The 19,702-nt window shown below is 50.8% G+C and overlaps 1 protein-coding gene across 1 annotated transcript in view; it reads left to right on the top strand.

Annotated features, from left to right (window-relative positions):
- Trabd2b (TraB domain containing 2B) overlaps nt 1-19,702 on the top strand; it is a 222,429-nt gene that overhangs the window by 200,497 nt on the left and 2,230 nt on the right. Inside the window, exons 5-6 of the mRNA XM_028787494.1 lie at nt 11,188-11,278; nt 14,080-14,349. Of these exons, the coding sequence (XP_028643327.1) occupies nt 11,188-11,278; nt 14,080-14,349 (361 nt within the window). The remainder of the gene's footprint in view (nt 1-11,187; nt 11,279-14,079; nt 14,350-19,702) is intronic.

The following is a 19,702-nucleotide window of genomic DNA, read 5'->3' as shown; positions in this document are numbered from 1 at the left end:
AGAGTAACTCCTCAGCTAAAGTGTGTGAGCAGGTAGCTGCTGACTTCCAACCAAGTCCACTCTTTCAGTAGGAAAGTGAAGCTGAGAAGGAAGACAAAGGGCTCTTGGTTTGAAGAGGGGAAAGCATTTGACAAGAATCCAAGAGAAGCTGGACAGGAAGTTAGGGTGGATTTAACTCTTGAGCCATTTGTGATGAATTGCTATCAGGTGCCTAGAGTGTGGTGCTCTAAAAATGCACAGCAGAGCCCAGCATAAGAGAGTCCTGACCAGTCCATAATGTCTGCTGGGGACCGAGATCTAGCAGGTGCCTGTCCTGCACTTGCTTCCTCTGCTGGCAACGAAGGCCCATAACTCTGTCAAGCTGCAGGTTGTTAGGATTTCTCTAGCAACACCCAACAACTAGAATTTAGAGATGGACACTCTACCCAGCTACCTCCTGTGTTTACCTGCACACTAGCTGCTCAGTGACCACCCCCGTGCATGTGAGCTATACCGTGGCAGGGCCCACAGTCTCAAAGACATGGTGAACCAAATCATACAGAATTGAGTTTATTCCACTCATTTCCATTCAGTCCCAGGGCATCTCATGAGTGGGGGGGGGGGGGGGGGGGGGGGGGGGTTTTGCCCCCCACGGGAGAAAAAGCAGGGTGAGCCTTTATTCTAGGGGGAAAAAAATCTTAGTCTGTTTATTTGTTCAGCCATCCAAGGATCTTGTAGCATTTTTTCTTTTATTAATAAAATGCATGATTTAGGAGCTGGAGGAGCTGAATTGGAAGCATGAGTCACCAGCAGGTTGTGGGGTGGGGAAACAGGTAACCTCTGGGGTCCATTCATTTTCAACTCTAGCAGTTGGAAGCTGTCCGTTTCTGTGTCCCTAGCATAATATAGTGTGAATAAAACTCCAACTTCTAGCACTTCACAATCCTTGGGCCTCGGCATCCTATTGCTCTAATTGCCTGGTTTGCAATATCCTGGCTCTCTGGTCTCATAGCATTCCAACATTCCAGTATGGTTTGTTTCGATTGTTCTTGGAGACTTGGGAGTTGTATGGAGCCTTGCAGAACCTGGACATGCCTTCCAGGGGAGCCACCAAGTGCCCCACAGGAAGCAAAGTCCAGACAGAAGGCAGGCAGAGTCAGAGACAAGAATCTATTGCTCTGAGTATTGGGACATCCAGGACACTCAGCCTTCAGGCTGCTGAATGGCATTCAGAACCACACTTATGGGCCTGAGGCAGGAAGACATTAGTGGTAAAGATTTCAAACTTCATGGAAAGGAGATGTGCCATTAGCACACTTTAGCTAAGGGCACTTGTGTTGGCTGAGATATAGCTCAAAGATAAAGCATTTGCCTCACATTAATCTGACACCACCAAAAATGAATGAATGAATGAATGAATGAATGAATGAATGAATGAATGAATGAATGAAGCAACTGCTTCCTTTACACTGTCAGGCTTGACAATCCACTCATACAACCATCATGCTCAGGGCCTCCTGTAAGGATAGGATAGCCCTTCTGTTCCATTTGGCAGACAGGTGGAGATGCACACAGGAAACAAGAGAGCCTCATAGCTATGGTGGTTGAGTTTATTAGGATGCTTAGGCTCCCCAAAATACCCAGATGCTGCTTGAGCCCTCTCTCCTAAGCTCCCACAGTATCCTGGAACTTCATTCTCACACTCTGCTCAAACAGCACACTGCCATCTCTCAGCTCAAGTTGCACCCCCAGAACTTAAGATGCTCATTCCTCCCTTGTTGAATGAATAAATGGATGAATGAATGTGATGCTCCTGAGGTATGCAAAGCAGAAGTGCCAGCCACTCCTATGTTACCCCAAGAACATTTGAGCCAGAACTTAAGTCTCTGTCCCCATGGTGGGAATTAGGGACTCTGGCAACAGTGAATCTACCTTTTGGAAGGTGAGACTACAGTAACAAATAAAAGGCCTGAGAACTCACTAGAAAGAGAGTCTTGGTTCCCAAGGAGCAAGCCACACAGGCTGAGGCAGGAGGCAGGAACTTAATGCTAAGCAGGGTTTCTTGGGGGAGGGGTAGCAAATGGTGAGGAAAGAATCTGTGAGAAGAGTAAGCCACAGCAAGAGTTAACTCGTGGCCATGAGGGTGAGAAAGGGAAACAGAGCTTGGTGACATGGAAACAGCTTGCCTCCTGAGATATTCCTGTAGTCTTCCCAGACTCCTTTCTACTCCCTCTGCACAAGGGACCCATAAGAGGCGAGGTATTGGGTTTCTTCCAGCCCCTGCATCCCACATCCCATGCTTGTTGGCATCCCATGCAGAGGTTGACTCGGAGAAGGTTTCCTAGGGAAGGTGGGAACTGGTTGACATGTCCCTTATGCATGTCCAGAGGCCCTCCAGTTTTTCTCATCATCCACATAGTCCTCAAGGCAAGACCCATCCTTTCCTGTATTTCACCTGCTTCTCTGCTCACCACCGTTGGGACAGAAGCCCCTCGGAGCTCTCAGATAATCCAAGGACAGCCAGCCAGAGTCTGGAATAGTGGTTGCACTCCCGGTGGTTTCTTCCCCTCACCCACAGCACCCATGTTTGTCCTGCCTCCCAACACAAACATGAGGCTACATCTTCCAGGAGTGCTTCAGAATTTCCAACAGTGCTAAAAGGAGCCCTGTCAAACCACACCCCACATGCATTTAGAGCTACCATCTTTGCAATGGCTACCATTCTTGGCCAGAGCCATTCCTGTTCAACTCAGAGCATCCTGACAGGCAGAGCAATGCTCCCTTCTGGCTTGTGCTTAGTTATCCTTACCTTAAACAGGACAAGTTGATAGGAATTGTGGGCCATGTCCCCCAGGTTGTCTCCAGGGCTGTGCTGTCAGTGGAAGACCTGAAAATTCCATCTACGAGCTCGGCTGGATAGTGACAAGAAAGCAAAAGAAGTGATAGATTTTGTGTGGCCTTTGAAACTAGGCTGTAAGACACCCCAAATTTCCCCTGGGAGGTAGCTCTGGACTGGTCAGTGCCTTCATTTCTCCCAGTCTGAGTCCCCTCTATAAGTGGCCTGAGAGTCTGTGAGTAGCACATGAATGGCTCAGTGCCAGACACAGCTTAAACAGCCTGTCAGTATAGCCTTGTATGGCTACTATTACTCCAGGACCCTTGGTTCCTCCGAGCCTGCAGTTCTCTACGGACAGGGTTCATTTCACACTTGATGAGGAGCTAGAAGAGCTCTGTAGCACTGCATGGAAATCTCAAGAACTAAGATTGGTGTTAAGTAACAGTGAGGCTCAGGACAGTGTCTTAGTTAGTGTTTTATTGCTGTGAAGGGACACCATGACCACAGCAACTCTTATAAAGGAACACATTGCATTGGGGGTGGCTTATACTTTCAGAGGTTTAGACCATTATTGTCATGGTGGGAAGCATGGGGGATAACAGGCAGACATGGTGCTGGAGAGGCAGCTGAGAGTTCTGTATCTTGATCCACAGGCAGCAGGAAGAGTCTGTGACACTGGATGTAGTTTGAGCAGAGCAGACCTCAAAGCCCACCCCCAGAGTGACAAACGTCCTCCAACAAGGCCTCACTTCCTAATAGTCCCACTCTCTATGGGCCAAGCATTCAAACACATGAGTCTATGGAGGCCATACATATTCAAACCACCACAGACAGGATGAGCCTCTGTCCCCAAATATGTCCTAGCCAACAGGAGGTCCTAGACCCTGGGATACTCAACCTCAGGAAAGACCCTGGCATTACAAAGAGTGATTGTCCCAGTCACAGCTGGGACCTGCAGTCATGAAGCCCATTGTGAATCCCACCCTAGCCTAGCCTAGCCTGGACAGGCCTAGCAGTCATTGCCTATGTCTGTGGTCATCTGGCACCAGAAGGAAGAAGGCCATCTCTGACTCTTCTTGGTGTCCCCACAGCCTAGCATGCATTAGATGCCTGTAAAGGTTTTTGGATAAAGTAATTTAGTTACCAAGTCCTTGGGACCAGCTAGCCAAAGCCTCTGGGGCTTCTACCTCATCCTGAGATACTGTGAGTCACCCTCAGATGACAGGTGCCAGCAGAGACATGGCCTCCTGACCTCAGAGCAGAATGTTAACTTTGAAAGCATTTGATTCAAATGACCTAAAAGCATCAAGCTCAAGGTTATAGAACCAAGTGGCTGCCTTGATGAGGGAAACTGCGGTTTCTAAGAGGAAATTCACACCCAGTGACATCCTGAGGAGGATGCCCACTTAACAGCTGTCAGACAGTGACAGAGACCCCAGGACACAGGCTGCTCCAAACAGGAGCCTCTCCAGAGCCCAGAGGCTGGGCATTGTCTGGGCAGCCACCTCCACAAGTGACTTGTTATGGACATACCTGAGCCGTGACTAGACATAGACCCAGCTCTGCCTTTTATACCTGTTCGACATGTGCAAGTTGGAATATTGAGCAGCTGAAAGAGAAAATGAATCCAAACATTTGATACATTCTGCCTGCCAGAGAGTTTGTCACCCAGGGTGTTTGTGTCCACCTTTGCCACACTGATGACAGAGCAGAGTCAGTCTTTCATCCATCACTGTTTCATTTTTTGTCCCTGGCATCACGGGAGCACAGAGCAAAGGCTACTAAAGGAAAGGGGCTGTGGCTCTACCCCTGAATCGCCAACTCCAGAGGATGTCCTTGTTTCCCTTGCTATACCTCAGGAAGTGGAGCGCTTCTTTATGGCTGTCAGACAATTGCTAAGGAGTGTGTTTTCTGGTCCCACCTAGAGTCTACCCTCTTCCCATCCTGCTGCAGTCAGAATTCCACAGCTTGTCCCTTCTGCCCCAGTGCCTACAGCACCCCGCTTCCTCATTCACTTTATATTTAACTGCACAACCACTCAGCACACATGGATGTCTCCTCTCTGCGGCATTCCCTGGTGCTGTACTCTCACAGCTACCTTCTCCATCCTCCCTCCAACTTCATTCCCTGGTCCCTGTGCCCCTTCATCACTGTCCTGTGTGTACCTATCTCTGCCATGGGTAGAGACCACAGTGTGTCTCAGAACCTGACATGAGGCTGGCTACTCAGGCCGCGTCAAGTCTGGCCCCAGTGAACTGAGAAGGCTCAGCCTTTTGCTGGGTGACTGCAGAAGAGGAGAGGAAGCCCAGGTCAGCCAGGTCCTCTCCACACAGCTCTGGATAGACTAGAAGCCCTGGTGCCCCTCATTATCCACCCCTCCTGTCACACTTCCTAGGGAAAACAAACACAGCTCTGGTTTGATATCCGGCCGGAGGCCCTGGCAGTGAGATTCGCATTTGAAAGTTTCCCTTGCATTAATTTCAGACGGAACATAAATACGGACTTGGGATGCCTCTTCCAGGAGGAGAAAACTGGAAACCCGCATGCTCACTGGAGAGAAAACATGTGTGCTGGCCGAAGGCACCCGAGTTACTCTGGAGCCTGTGCGGGGGAAACATCTGGTTCTCTCCTCCTCCGCCACCCAGCCCCCACTGCAGTCTTGAAATTGCCCAGTTAATTGGCGCATTGTTCATGCTGAGCACTTGCCTCACTTTCCTCTCCAATCTGCTGAACCTTGGAAGGTACACACGTTTCTGACCATGTCCTGCCCCCAACCATGATCTTGGCATCTCTGCAGCTGCCAAGTACTTCAGAGTGGGGCGTGACGGAGCTTGCCATGAACTGGATCAGTTCTGGGGACGAGCCCAAAAAGCCTTACCTCATACCAGCTGTGTGACCTTGGGCAAGTCCTATTCCCCTCTCCAAGCCTCAGTTTCCTCATCTATAAAGTGGGAGCACCTTCAGTGGCTACTTGAGGATGAAATGGAACAGCATGGTCTGGAGGTTCCTAAATGTGTTCAGGTCACCACCTGGTGAAACCATCCAGGGGGGAGGGCTCAGGAAGCCAGGTGGTACAACAGCATATGGGGAAGCTGAGACACAAAGAGGGAAAGGGAACTACCCAAGGCCACAGAGTTCATGGGTGGGCTGAGTATTGTGTCCAGGCTCTGCCCTGCCCTACCTGCCTGTGCTAGAGGGTCAGGTGGGGCTGGCAGACTATGCTATCTGTCCTCCAAGCCTTGTGCACTGGCACAGCCCATCGTACACCCAGAAGAAAGGAACCTCTTTTCAGCTCTGAAACACCCCACCGCCGCTTTCCTGTTTGCATATAGATGTCTGTAAGTGGCCCTTGGTTTGTCTCAGGGACAAACCTAACACTAACACCTTAGTGTTAAAGCTCTGTACTACACGAACCTGAGTGTTCCTGATGACCATCTAAAACTGTCCATCCTGGGGCCATTTCCCCACTTTGCTTCCAACTCTGGTGTTCTCTCTCTCTCTCTCTCTCTCTCTCCTGGCTTCTTCCTTTTCCATTCTCTATGTGGGTTTCATCTCATCTCTGTCCTGTCATATTCATTCATATTCTCTCTCCCCCCACCCCCAATCTAGCTATCTTTCCTCTTCCCTCTTCTCTCCCTGAAGTTGTTACCACATCACTTACAGCTGGTCTCTGTCCCCTCTTCTTCATCCTTCTCTTTGCTTCCCGGGTTCTGAAGTTCTCTCCTCCCTACGTCCATTCCCCCCTCCACTTGTGATAGACAGTCCCTCTGCTTTTCTTTCTACATCCTTCTTTGTGTCTCCTTGGCTCCCTGTGCCCCCGCCTTCTCTTTCCTCTTCTGTTGTCCTCTCTGGACTCAGCAAGCGAAATGGAACGTGTCTTCCTGCAGAGAGCTGGCCAGAGAACAGCTGGAAGCTGATGCTGGAGGGAGATGCTGAGTGGTGGCCAGGAGCCCCAGGGAGGCCGGGCAAGCCAAGCAGGCTGAGCCCCAACATTGTGGGGCCCCTTTGGAAACCTTCCACCACCTTGCCGGCAGGTTCCAGCATGGGGGTGGTGCCTTGTTCAGAATTTCCAACTTTGGAGACAAGCCTAAGCACTGTCTGCCAACCCCTGGGGACAGCATATGCTGGACCCTGACTCTAGGCTGTATAGGGGCCAAGCTCCTAGGATTGGTGGGATCTTGAGGAGAGCCACCAAGGGCCAGGGCTGGGCTACAAGACTGGGGGAAACTTGGGTCTCTTGGGGACAGGATGAGATCATGGAAAGGATGTAGAGTAAAAGGCTGTGTCACTCATTCATTCAACAAACATTCGTGGAGCCATGGTGGTGCGCCAGATTTGGGCTTAGCTCTGGGGACAAAGATGAATCAGGCATGGCCCCGCCCTCCAAAAGCTTATATCCTACCCCACCCCCCATCAGGTGGCTCTGTGAGAGCACATTATGACAGAATCAGCTCAGGGCTGTGGGCAGGTCAGGTTAGCCGCCGTGGGAAGGGAATGAAGAACTCTGCAGTGTGGCTGCAGGTGGTGGTGGCTGGGAAGTCCAGTGGATTTGAGAGGAGACACCGGTGGTCTCTGTTGACTGTGGGAGGATGAAGGCCAGCATAGCTTGAGTAGCAGTGTCCAGTAGAGGAACAGTGATAGCATGGAGGAAGTCAAGCAGGGTTAGTGGGCCCCATGGGAGGGTTAGGTGGAGATGTCCATGGGCCACTGAGGTAGTCATCACTACTGTGGGTAGCTGAGGTGTGAGTAGAATGAAGAGGAAAGAGGCCAAGGGCAGATTTCACAACTCCTGTTTGGCCTGACAGAAGAAAACCCGCCAAGGGTGTCACCAGATGAGTAAGGACATAGTGACAAGGGCACAGGCCAGGATGAGGCTTGGGCACTAAGAAGCTGCAACTGTGGGTCTCATGAGACCAAGCACCAGAAAGGATAAATGTTAGGAACACTGGCTGGGATTCAGGATTATACCACCAAGTTCTAGGCAAAGACTGATACAGAAGGGTCCCTCCTAGGGTTGACAAGGAGCATGGAGGAGAAGTACCATTCTCTTATCCCAGGAGGAAGAATGAGGGGGGAGAGAAGAGTGTGGCTCAGAGGAGAAGGTAGAAATTTGAGCTAGACCTCACTTTCTCCAAGCATCGCCGGACTAAGAAAAGCAATCCAATTCAGAAAGCCTTAAGGTGGAGGGAGTGCCAGAGCTCTTAAGCAGACACTGAAGACATCCAGAGCTCAGAACCAAACAGCATCCCCTGAGGTCTGCACCACAGAAGCCACATAGAGCCATGCCAACCCTGGGCCCTCTGACAATCCACAATACAGCCTCAGTCAGTGGGTGTCACCTGTTTCTCCTGGATATCATACCATTTGGAGTTTTCACTGGTAGCTCTTGAGGACTTCTGAGCAGATGTGGGGACCACAGTTGGTCCATTGGAGCTTATCATTAAAGCCAGTTCTCCACAGACTGAGAGGGGGGGGCTATCTCATTGTCCAAAGCAGAGGCCATGAACTTCTGGCAGAGTCCTTCTTCCTGGACACTGAAGAAAACACCCACTGCTCTCTTCCAGCTTGGAAGAACAAGTGAAAGGTGGTGGTTCCAACCTAGCCAGGGACAGTTTCAGATCCCTTAAGATGACATCCTGGCCAAGGACTTTTACTCCCCCTGCCTCTTTGGGCCAAAGAGCTACAGGCTCATTTGACATTTGTGGGGAAAGACACTGGTGACAGAAAAGCTAGGGTCACAGGCTGTCTTAGTTGGCTTCCATTTCTATAATAAAGCACTGTGAGCAAAAGCAACTTAGGGGAAGAAAGGGTTTATCTTACGTCTCCTGGTAACAGGTCATTGCCCAGGAAGGGTAGGACAGGAACTGGAGACAGGAACTGAAGTAGAGACCATAGAGGAATGCCGCTTTCTGGTTTGCTCGGCTTGATCACTTATCCAGCCCACAACCTCCTGCCCAAGGTCGATACCTCCCACAGTGGGCTGAACCCTCCTGCATTCATCATCAATAATAAAAATTGTAAAAGCCCCACAGACATGCCCACAGGTCAATCTGATCTGATGGAGGCCATTCCTCCTTTGAGGTTCTCTCTCCCCAGGTAACTCTGGTCTGTGTGGAGTTAACAGAAACTAACCAGCACACAGGCTGAGGGAGAGACTCAGGACTTGTCAGCATGCCAGGTCAAAGTCAGAATCTGGGGGACATGTGCTGCACAGTTCACACCTGCACTTTTGTCTCTCTTCTGTATAGAGATCCCTGCCTGCCTCATTCCTCCTCCAGTTGCCCATGCTGCCCTCCACCTGGACCCCTCATCCCACCCCACTCCCATCCTCACCTAGTAGCACTGCCTCCTCCAGGAAGTCTTCCCTGTCCCCACACTAATGTAGATGTCTCACATGCCTGCACAACTTCCTTCGGTGTCATATGCATTAGAGATAGTGCCCTGATCCTAAGAGCCAGAATCTGAGACAGAGGAGCTGGATTGGGGCTCAGGCTGTCAATCATCATACAGCATGGGATATGCAATAGTCAGTGTTCACTAAACCAATGGCGTTAGTAATTGAGAAGAGGGAGGGAGTCAAAGAGAAAAGAAAAGAGGAAATGAGGGAGGAGCAAAGGGAATGGGGAGGGAAGACAACAAAGGAAGGATGGAGGAAGAGACGGGGGAATATCTTTTCAGGGGGTCTGGAATAAAACAAAACTTTTCCCCACGGACCATGGGCTAGGGAAGCCTATGTTCATTCTGCATTTCAGTCCTTCCCTCTGACAAAGAAAACTGAGACACTGGAAGGTAGCCTATGGACCAAAGTGCTCAGAAAAGTATAGCACAGGCTGGGATAGCACTCCTGGCATCCTCCCCTGTGAGGTGATATTTCCAGTCATCTCCAGGTGGAACCACAGGAGCTCTGACTGGCCAGCTAGAGAGATATGGCTGTGTGTCAAGCTAGAGGACCAGAGGGCTGAGGGTGGCTCCTTTGCTCCAACCAAAACTGCGCAGGGCAGGTCCTACATAGTCCCTCTGACTCAGGGGCTTGTCTGTTCCTGCCAGCTTGTCCACTGTGTTCTCTGCCTCCCTGGGGCTGTCAGTGTGCTGACCTTCCTGCCTCTCAATTGTCACCACTCATCACAGGTAATCAGAGTCAGGGGACAGTGATTACACCCCCTGCTTAAATGCCCAGGTTCTGAGCTAAATGTGAGCAGGAAGGCATTGTTACCTGTGGGGCCATGAGGCAGACTTAGAATCCGGAGATCCTGGAGCACTAGGAAGCATAGGGCAGCCCAAAGTGCTCATACAACAAAGGTAGGGAGACTGAAGCCAGGAGGGAGGGAGAGGACAGCGCCTAACCCAGACAGTTCCTACGTCCACAGTCACTTGGCCTCCACTGGACTCTCCTAATCAGAGCCTAAAAAATGCAGGCATCTTGGCTGTACCCTGGTGAAGGAAGGCCACCCCCTTCTTCTGGACCCTGAGTTATCTATCTGTGTATTTATGGTATCTCATACAAAACAGATGCACCACAAATGCTTGCTGAGAGAATGAATAGTACTAGAAGGTGAGATGGACATCACACACACACACACACACACACACACACACACTTCTGGAGGCCACCTCAGAAGGCACCTCCTCTAGGTCACTATCAATGTCTGCTGGGTCCAACATGGCTTCTCTAGTACCTGGGCCTCCATGGGTAGATGGTGAAGAAATGAAATCCAAATGCTTAGATCCACACAGCACATGCTAAGCATGTGTAAGACCCTGGCCATGTGTAAGGCTGTGGCAAGGTGGCCTCTGCCCCCTGGAGGGCTCTCGGGGAACTGAGGAAAGGAGGCATAAGTTGGTGAAAGCATTTACAAGAGGAACCATAAATCCGCTGGAGCTGGGGGCTTTCTTGGTGCTAAGCCTTTCATGACTGTTGTAGGCTACCCACTCTGAGTGGACAGGCACTAGGGTTTGCTTAGTAGCATTAGGCACAGTCATGAAATAGGTAGCACTTGGGAGCCTTTACTGTATACCAACCCCTGTTCTCTGGAGTCCTCACAGACTAGAGCAGGTAGTTATAATCACTCCCACTTTACGGGTGAGGAAACTGGAGCATGCAGAGGTACAGCCTGTGAACATCAGAGCTGGGATGTGGATACAGGCAGGGTGGACCAGGTGTACATCTCATCACTGGGACATGATACTTGGATTTGAAGGAACCCTATTGCTAAAGTATAAGCATTCTGTGTCTCAATACCCGTCCTGAAGACCATTGTGGGACCTCCACTGGTATAATTCATCGGCCCAGACAGAAACCCAAGGGATGACTTTCTATCTTCTGGATGACAACCTGGCATATGGCTGAGACCATGCTGCATCTTATGTTCTAGGTCACTTTCTGGGGAACAACACTGTCATCGATGTCTTAAGACAGGCAGGGCTGGAGGTGGACCACACACCTGCTGGGCAAGCCATCCACGGGTAAGCATCAGGATACATGGTGGCATTTTGGAGCAGGCTTGTGGACTGCTGCCTGACGGCAAGCTGTGGTCACTGCCCCTGATGACCTGCTCAGGCCTAAGGGTAGAGCTGTGCAGCAGGCTGCTATGAGATGGAGTCTGATGAGAGCAAAATGGACCAGGCATTGGGGTGCTAGGCAGAGGGAGGCTGCTGTGCAGTCTTGTTGGGATCTCCTGATGCAGTGGGAACAGGAGCGAATGTAGAATAACAGATCTTGGAGTTCAGATACAAATAGATTGGACAGGGGCATAGGTGACCTCAGTTATTCCTTAGGAAGTCAATGGACAGACAGGCCCTGAATAAAGATGGAGCCATGAAGAGGCTACAGTTTGCTTTCTTCCCTATGTCCATCCCTGCTGCCATGCTGCCCCACCCATTCACGGTCCTCTGCTTCCTGCCTGTACCCCTTCCTGCCAGGATACTCTCACTCTGCCCATACAACCATTCTCTCAACCTCTTCCTGTGTGGGTTCCTATTCTGTCCCACCCGACTGTCCCCACTCTGGACTTTTCCCAAGGATGGAGATCAGCTCTGCCTATCTGAACATCTACAGTACCAACATCGAGCTATAACCAGGCTCGAGATCTCAGATCTCCTGAAGCTGTCAAGTCAGTGTCAGGCTCCTCAAACTCAGAGATTCATGCTCCAGTCTTTATGTAGGAAGCTTCTCATTAGCCCACAAGAATAGCCCCATTGTGGTTACAACCCCTGCCTCGAGGGTTACAGAACCCATAGTCTGAAGGAGGCTTCCTTTAATGACAGCCAAGCAGACAAATGCCATTGGCTGCTGACTCTGTGTGGGGCTTTAGGCACTTCTAATGCATGGTCATAGCCTGGCAAGGCAGGAACTATGAATATTCCTGATGTAGTTGGGACATCTGAGCCTATTGTGAACTCACTTGCAGGACTTATTTGTATGACAGTCCCCAGAGCACAGACCACTCCATACAATACTACCTAGTCCTATGTGACTTCTATGGGAGCTTATGAAGCTCAGGGGTGGGACTCCATCCCATCCTCCCATCACTTCCTATGAGCTCGGTCAGATGTTTTAGAGGGGGCTATGGCAGGTGTAGGGATAAAGGTAGCCTTGGGGTCAAGGCATTCCTCTAGTTCCTCCCTGTTCTCTCACTTCACCCTTCTGCCCACACCCCAGAGGACCTTCCCCTTGAAGCTCATTGTGTGTGGCCAGGCAGGGCAGGGGAGGCCTGCAGGCTTCTATTCATCTTGGAGATCAGGCATTAGAGGAGGAGATCCCCTCCTCTGCCCCCCGTGGACTCACTGGAGGCTCCATTCAGAGGATTCTCAGCCTCAGTCTCCTGTACAGGGAATGAAGGAACTGGCAGGGCAGGGGGGCTGGGAATGCTCTGGAGGCAACAACAATAAAAGCCATCCTTGGCCACAGGTGCTTCCTGTAGCTATCTTTTTGTCTGACTGTTTTGAATTATCTCCTCAACAGCTGCAGCATCTCCAATAGCTTAGACCCTGGGAGTCTGGAGTTGCTGTGGGGGTTGGGAGAGGATGAGCTGAGCCATGTCCTATTTCTCTTCAAAGAGAGAGAAGCCCCTCACCCGCACACTGTTGCAGTGTGTGGAATGGGAGGACAGGCTGCTTTCAGTCCTAGGTACCACCTCCCTCACAAGATGTTTGCTTGGACACAATGCCTAAAACCACTCCCGACCCTTCAGGGCCAGATGTCCCCAAGGAATTTCTTTTGGGCTACAGAAAGCAAAGAATAAAAGGAAGAACATCCGCAGGATGAGAGGCATACCCTATTTGAGCACAAATTCCACAAACATAACTAAGTGACCCTTGAGGGCTTGCATAGTTGGGTCCTTTTGCTGGGTGGCCCGCATCCGAGAGGTTTGGTAGGCACCGGGCACTGGGCTGGGTCCTCAGCACATTCACACCCATGTCATTCTGATGAAACAGGCAACAGTATTCCTCCATCCCCTTTCTACCCAAGCACTGTTCATACAGAATCTGGGCCATGAGTTATAACATGGGTTATAGACTGTATCTCTCAGCCTTCAGGTTGAGCTCAGTGACTTAGCCCTGCGCCATCTGCATTTAAAAGACCATCAATAGACATCCAGTGCACAGATAACTAGATTAATTGATAACACAAGCAACCTGAATAACTAACTATTCAATGGCCTGGACTGCCTATTACTGCCCAAAACTAGTCTAATCCCTTCATCTATGTTCACCTATAACCTCACAATGTCCCCTGGAGTTACAAACCATCATAGCCCCACTTTACAGAATAGGAAACTGAGTCACAGTGAAGTTCGGTAACTCACCTAGACTCCCTCTATCAGAGGTATTGCTGAGTGAAACCGTGATCAAATTCAAATATGAGCATAGACATCATTTTCCACCCAGCCCCTCCATCCCTCTGCTCTTGCACCTGTCTCTGTCGTGTGTGGGTGTTCTCCTCCTCAGCAGTGTGGCCGCCTGATAGCCCGTGTGTTTCACTCTGTCTTCACTTTAGGTATGAGCTGTAGGCAGGGGTGTGGGGGCGGGCATCTGTTGAGGTCACTGCTGATAGTTAATTTCAGAAAAGTGCTATCTGTGGGGAGTCTATGGACAAAAAGATGAAAGAATGAATCAGTGTTCTATCTCTATAACAGACAGTGGTTCCCCTGGGTCCCTCCAGTCTGTCCCGGCGGCGGGGACACTGGAGTTCCCCTTGCTTTGAAGACATCCCCTCTGCATCCCCTTTCACACACGGCACACTCACATTCTGTTCCCCTTTGCAGTCCTGCTGCTGGGAGCCCAGCTCCCCCTCCTGAAGGCACCTCTCCTGCCAGCCCAGCTCCAGCAACCCCAGCTGCTGCAGTCCCAGAAGCAACCTCAGCAACCCCCACCACCCCTCCTGAGGAGGAGGATCCAGTCTTGTCCCCACACCTCCTGCTCCCCGACAGCCTCAGCCAGCTGGAGGAGTTCGGAAGGCAGAAGTGGCGCAAGAGACTAAACAAACACCAGCGGCCCAGGCAGTTCAATGACCTCTGGGTCCGAATCGAGGACAGGTGAGCAGGGAAGGGACAGGTTGTCTAGGAGCTCATTGTCAGCCCCTTCTAGGGCTTAGTGCACTGCCACAGGCCCTGCTCTGAACAAGGAGGGACAGAGGTGTCAGAGGTGTTAGAGGCAGGCTCTTCCCGACTCCTGAGGATTCCCATGGCATCTTAGAGAATGTGTTCTTATCTCGCTTTTGGAGCTTTATTATCAGCATAAGAGCAGGCAGAATTCTCTGCAGTTTGCAAGTGGCATGGGCCTGGAATGCTGCCTCAAGAAGATAACAAGTTCGAGACCAGCCTGGGCAGTTAGTTCTCACTATCTCAATATAAAAAGTAGAAAGAAGTCTAAGGATGAAGCATCATGATACAGTGCCTGCTTAGTATGCACAAGGCCCCGCCCTCACCCCCAGAACTGCTGGTAATCGATCAGTTAAGAAGTGGATGCTTCCTCTGGTGCCACTAACAAAAGTCTGCCATGCCTGGCCTGCACCTGACTCATCTGTCCCATGGACTGGATGTGAAAGCAGGAGCAAACATGGCAGGCTGGATATCTCAGAAGATGTCAGGTCCCTATGCTGGGACAGGGTAAGCAGTGACACTGTAGCGGGGAGATTCTGGAGGGGACCCCTCTCTGTGAGACAAAGGAGTACTAGGCAGTGGATGCTGTGGCTCTGACGTGTTGCTGTGAGCCCCGCGGTAAGCAGGCAGGCACAGAACACATCCTTCATCCTGAGGTGATATCCCCTTTCCATATGCTCCTCCTGTCAACAACGCCTCCTGCTTCAGGCTGTCACCAAGGCTCCCATTGCTCCAAGATTGTCTATCCTCCCTTCCCCACTCAGTTTCTCTCCAGAGCAATCTCCCCAAGTCAGCTGTGTGGTAGAAATCTCTTCATACAGTGAATAGTGTCACTAGGGAATGTCTCACTCAGGAAGGGACCAGAGTCCTCCCCGATGCAATAGGGACTCCTGGATCTGATGCTTAGACAGTGAGACCTCAGAACCCAGAGTCCCTGTCTGGATCTCAGTTCCATCCATTTTGTGCCTTTATGAATGTGAACCAATGTCTGGAGCCAGCTATCCCAGGTAACCAGAAACTGACTGGTACCTTGCACCTCCTGGCTCTTCTACAGCCAGGTGGCTGAGCTAGGGACAACAGATTGATGTAATTCTGTCACAAAGGCATGCCATGCACTATCATAAAAAAGACTGACAGTGAGCAGGCATCAAAGCCACTGAACCTTTAGGTGTTGGTCACTGGAGAATGTACTTCTGCAGAGACCTCATCAACCCTGCCTCCCACTGCAGAGTGCTGAGACACACTAAGACCAGTATGGGCTACCCAGCCTAACTGAGTACAGGAGCCTAGAGTTTTAGAGAGTTGCATCCTTCAGTTGTGGGAAAGTTTGCAGGCTACCAGCAGTCCACTAGAAGCTCCAAATAATCTGATTAGTCAAAAGTCCTGGTCAGTGCAGGAATCTAACTCATGGAGTAACAGGGGGCTAAGCTGTCAGCTCCTGCAGCGTCCCTAGCCCCTAACTATATCTGAAAGCAAAACGTAGACAAATGACATTAGACAGTTTCCTTTTCTCAACACGGGATCTGGAAAACAGACCCTGGCTTCAGGGAAAGAAAGTGGCTTTTCTTTGGCAGAGGAGAGCCTCCTCCACTGCAACAGGTAAAATTGAGGTTGGCTGACACACCTCCCTCTGCTCAGGCTGGAAGAGAAGGCTCCACCAAAGAGCAGTTTGTTAAAGTTTCTCACTGCTTCCTGGGAAAGAGGAAGCCCTATGCTTGCTGGGGAGCCCAAGTACAAGGCACAGACTCCCACACTCAAAGAATTCCATCCCCAGATTCCCCAAATCTCCTGTTTTCTACAACAGGACGAGTACAAGATGGAGCTCACTTGCAGCCAGCCCTTCTGACAAACCACTTTCTTAGAGCTTTGCTTTATTCCACTTCTCACTCTGTTCCTAAATCCATCGAGAGCCGGCCCTCCACTCCTGCCTCTTCCTGCACATCTTCTACCTACACTCCCGCAGCAGGGCTCCTGAGGGGCCTCTGGTCTCTGGTCTCACCTTGTACACCTCATTGATTCGTAGCAATCCTGCAATGGCCCACAGGGATGCTTGCCTGCATCAGGGCTCTCACCTCCTTTTCTGCTTTCTCCCTCCAGTGGAGCCTCACCAGGCTATGTGCCACCATAGGCTATGCTCTGTCCCCTCCACCAAATTGTCCTTGCGTCTCTCTGCCTAGGGTGGCACGCCATTGGGCCCTTGTGAAGCTCCCACTGCGTGACTTACATTCATTGCACCGCAGTGCATTGTAGTCCTGTCAGTAGTCACAAAGAACAGGCCTGTTTCCCAGGGAAGGAATCGAGTCATCCAGATCAGTGATGGTGCTGAGTGACAGGCTCAGAACTGTCACCCAGGTCTAACTCTAGGTTCATGTTTGTCACCCACCATGTAAGTGTTCTTCTCATCTGCACCTGACCACGCTCTCCCATCTGCCCTAGCCACCCATGAGAACCCTTTTCTTGACACCATTGCCAACACATTTCTTTGCCTTTGTTTCTAGACTGGGGGAATCCTGAACACAACTCTGGTTTGGATGGCTCCAGGTCACTTGAGGCCTCACTAGGGGAAAGGGTCTTGGACTGTACACTTGAGCCTAAGGAAGAGGGAACCAGGGATGCAGGATGTGAGTGCCTGGCTGGGACACCACCTGGAGCAGGCTGGCTTCCCTTCACCCCTCATTACCCCAAGATGTAAACACAGTGGAGGAAGTTTAGAGTAGCAGCAGCCTGTGGCAGGATGATTTATGGGGACCCGTGGAGAGGGCTGGTGTGTCCACAGATGGCTGCATGGCAGCAGAGCGTTCGCAGGAATCCCTTACCTCTGAGCACCAGATAGACAGGCAGCACGGAAAGGTGTGACAGGGCAAGCCAGGACAGAGACCATTCCTGTAAAACATGGGCCTGTGATAATCCTAGTGATGCCTTCTGCTGCATTAGGGCCTTGGCTAGTTTCTGGAGGTTATGGCAACTCTCATTCTCTATGTCCCCAAGTCTTTATGAACACAGGGGTGTGTGTGTGTGTGTGTGTGTGTGTGTGTGTGTCTGTGTCTGTGTCTGTGTCTGTGTCTGTGTCTGTGTCTGTGTCTGTGTAAGAGAGAGGGGAGGGAGAGAAGGAAGGAGGGACACAGATAGAAGAAATAAGGAGGCACAGTGGCTGGCACACTTGAGTTGGAGGCATGTTGAAGGTGCACAGATACAGAGAGGAGACTACTTTCTGACTCCTGGGCATTAGTTAAAGCCAGGCTCAGAGGTGAGTATCAGTGTGTAACAGACTTGGTGAGTGACACTAGGCAAGTGCAGGCCATCCAAGGTGCACATGTCAAAGGCTTCAAAGATGGGAGGAAGCACAGTACCCCTCCAGAAGGGCTCTGCAGGCCTCCTGTCCACTACCCTCCCTGCTCAGGGTATTCTTCTCACATTCTTCACAATATAGTGTGGCCCAGGGTAGCTAAAGTGTCCTTGCGAGGCCAGAACCCCATCTGAACTTCCCCCATGAGGACTGGAGAATGAAGTCACTCAATCATCAAAAAAAGAAAAAAATCTCTGAATGAATCAGACAGAGTAGTACTGCAGTCCTACTCCACAGGGCTTCGACAGAAGGAAGATGCTTGCAGAGCTGGTATCAGCCCAGCACTGACCCTTGCATAGCTACTGTTAATGTGTTACTTCCAGAATCTCTACTCTGGGGTGTCTCAGGCTTCCTTGTACCCTAGGCTTAAAGCCATCAATGAGCCATTGGGTGGGGACTTCGCCACCCCCACTTTAGCAAAGACATATTGGGTACACACCTGTCACCTATTACCATGGATTAGCACTGCTGGGGGACAGTGACAGATGGCTCCCAAGATATTGTCAGTGAAAAAGCCCAGGATCCTCAGCTCTACAAGACACTGGCAATTCCCATCTATGGACCCATTTTCACCTCAGGATGGAAAGTTCCTTCCACCTATGGCCCACTATAATGCTAGTAGAAAGGATCAGATGGTTAACCCACCATCTGCAAGGCTGAGGCAAAGGTGAAGGCATTCCTAGGGAAGGAGGTCATGGCACAAGATGCAAAGGCCCCAGGTACTGAGTGGACACAGGGGGAAGCAGCCAGCAAAGCAGGGTAGCTTTGCCTACAACTGATTTCTTGGCCCAAAGACGCCAAAGTCCAGTTGAGAATCACAAGTTCTCCTCCAGCTGCTGGCATGGAGGATTCTATCATACAAGCTCTACATTCTCCAAGGATGGTGCCTCCTACATCTCTCCAAAGTTCTCTAAGGAAGTAACTGGATGCTGGTCTCTTCACTAACCATTCTCCATCACTTCCCAGAGACTACTCAAGCCAAGGGACTTTCTCTACCTTTGGCAAGGGGGCTTTCATATATGGTTTTCAAAGAGTAAAAAGCACACTTATGCCTCCAGTCAGGCACAGCTTCTCATATGAGCTAGAAAATTAATGTCAGTGATGCCCAGTGCTGAGGCCTGGAGGGCTCCTGCAGACCTGTACTGCCAGAATTCATCCCTGCTCCAGGGAACCCCCAGGAAGGGGTGGCAACAGACAGCGCCTGGCACTAGACTCACTTGTCTGTACTTTTCCTTGGACTTCTGCCTGTGGTCTGACTTCTGGCTTTTACTGCTAGAAAGGAGTTCAAAGTCCCTGAGTCCATTCTTGCCCCTTCATTGTATAGATTGGGAAACTGAGGTCTAGAAAACACTATGGGCCCAAATTTACAGATTTGCCAAGGACACAGCCCAGAGCTCTATCTTCTAGCCAGCCAGAGGGGCCTTCCCACACTTGGGGTCCTGTCGGCTCAGAGCAGACTTGGCCCCTCAATGCCAGCCATCTGCAGAGCCTGGGAATGTGCAGTGTGTTTGGTTTGGCCTCTAAACCGTTGTGCCATGAGACAATTTTCCCCAACATAAGCCTGAAAGGGGGTGGGGACCTGGATTGGGAGCCAACTTGTGAGCAGAGTAAGCCTCGAGGAAGAAGGGAGGTTGTACTCCTAGGAGCTTGTCCCCTCCCCCCCCCCCGTCCCACTTCATTTTCCTGGGACTCTTTCCAAGCAATAAAAACCCCACTTGGACTCCAAGGGAGAGTTTTCATCTTTAGTTTTCAAAGTGTGAAAGAAAATACCTATAGGTGCCTTGTGAGACATATTTCCCATTTGGTTTTGCCCCCCTACCAAAGGACAGCCGAGCCCTGGCTCCAGCCACTTCACAGGGCACCTGGCCTACTGCCCTGAAGTCAGCCCCCAAAGCCTCTCAACTACCTAGGCTGGGACACACAGTGGCATCGAGGCATGGA

The sequence above is a fragment of the Grammomys surdaster genome, unplaced genomic scaffold (genome assembly GCF_004785775.1).
Source record: "Grammomys surdaster isolate TR1022 unplaced genomic scaffold, NIH_TR_1.0 100, whole genome shotgun sequence".
NCBI lineage: Eukaryota > Metazoa > Chordata > Mammalia > Rodentia > Muridae > Grammomys > Grammomys surdaster.
This window is presented reverse-complemented; position numbering and strand designations above follow the sequence as displayed.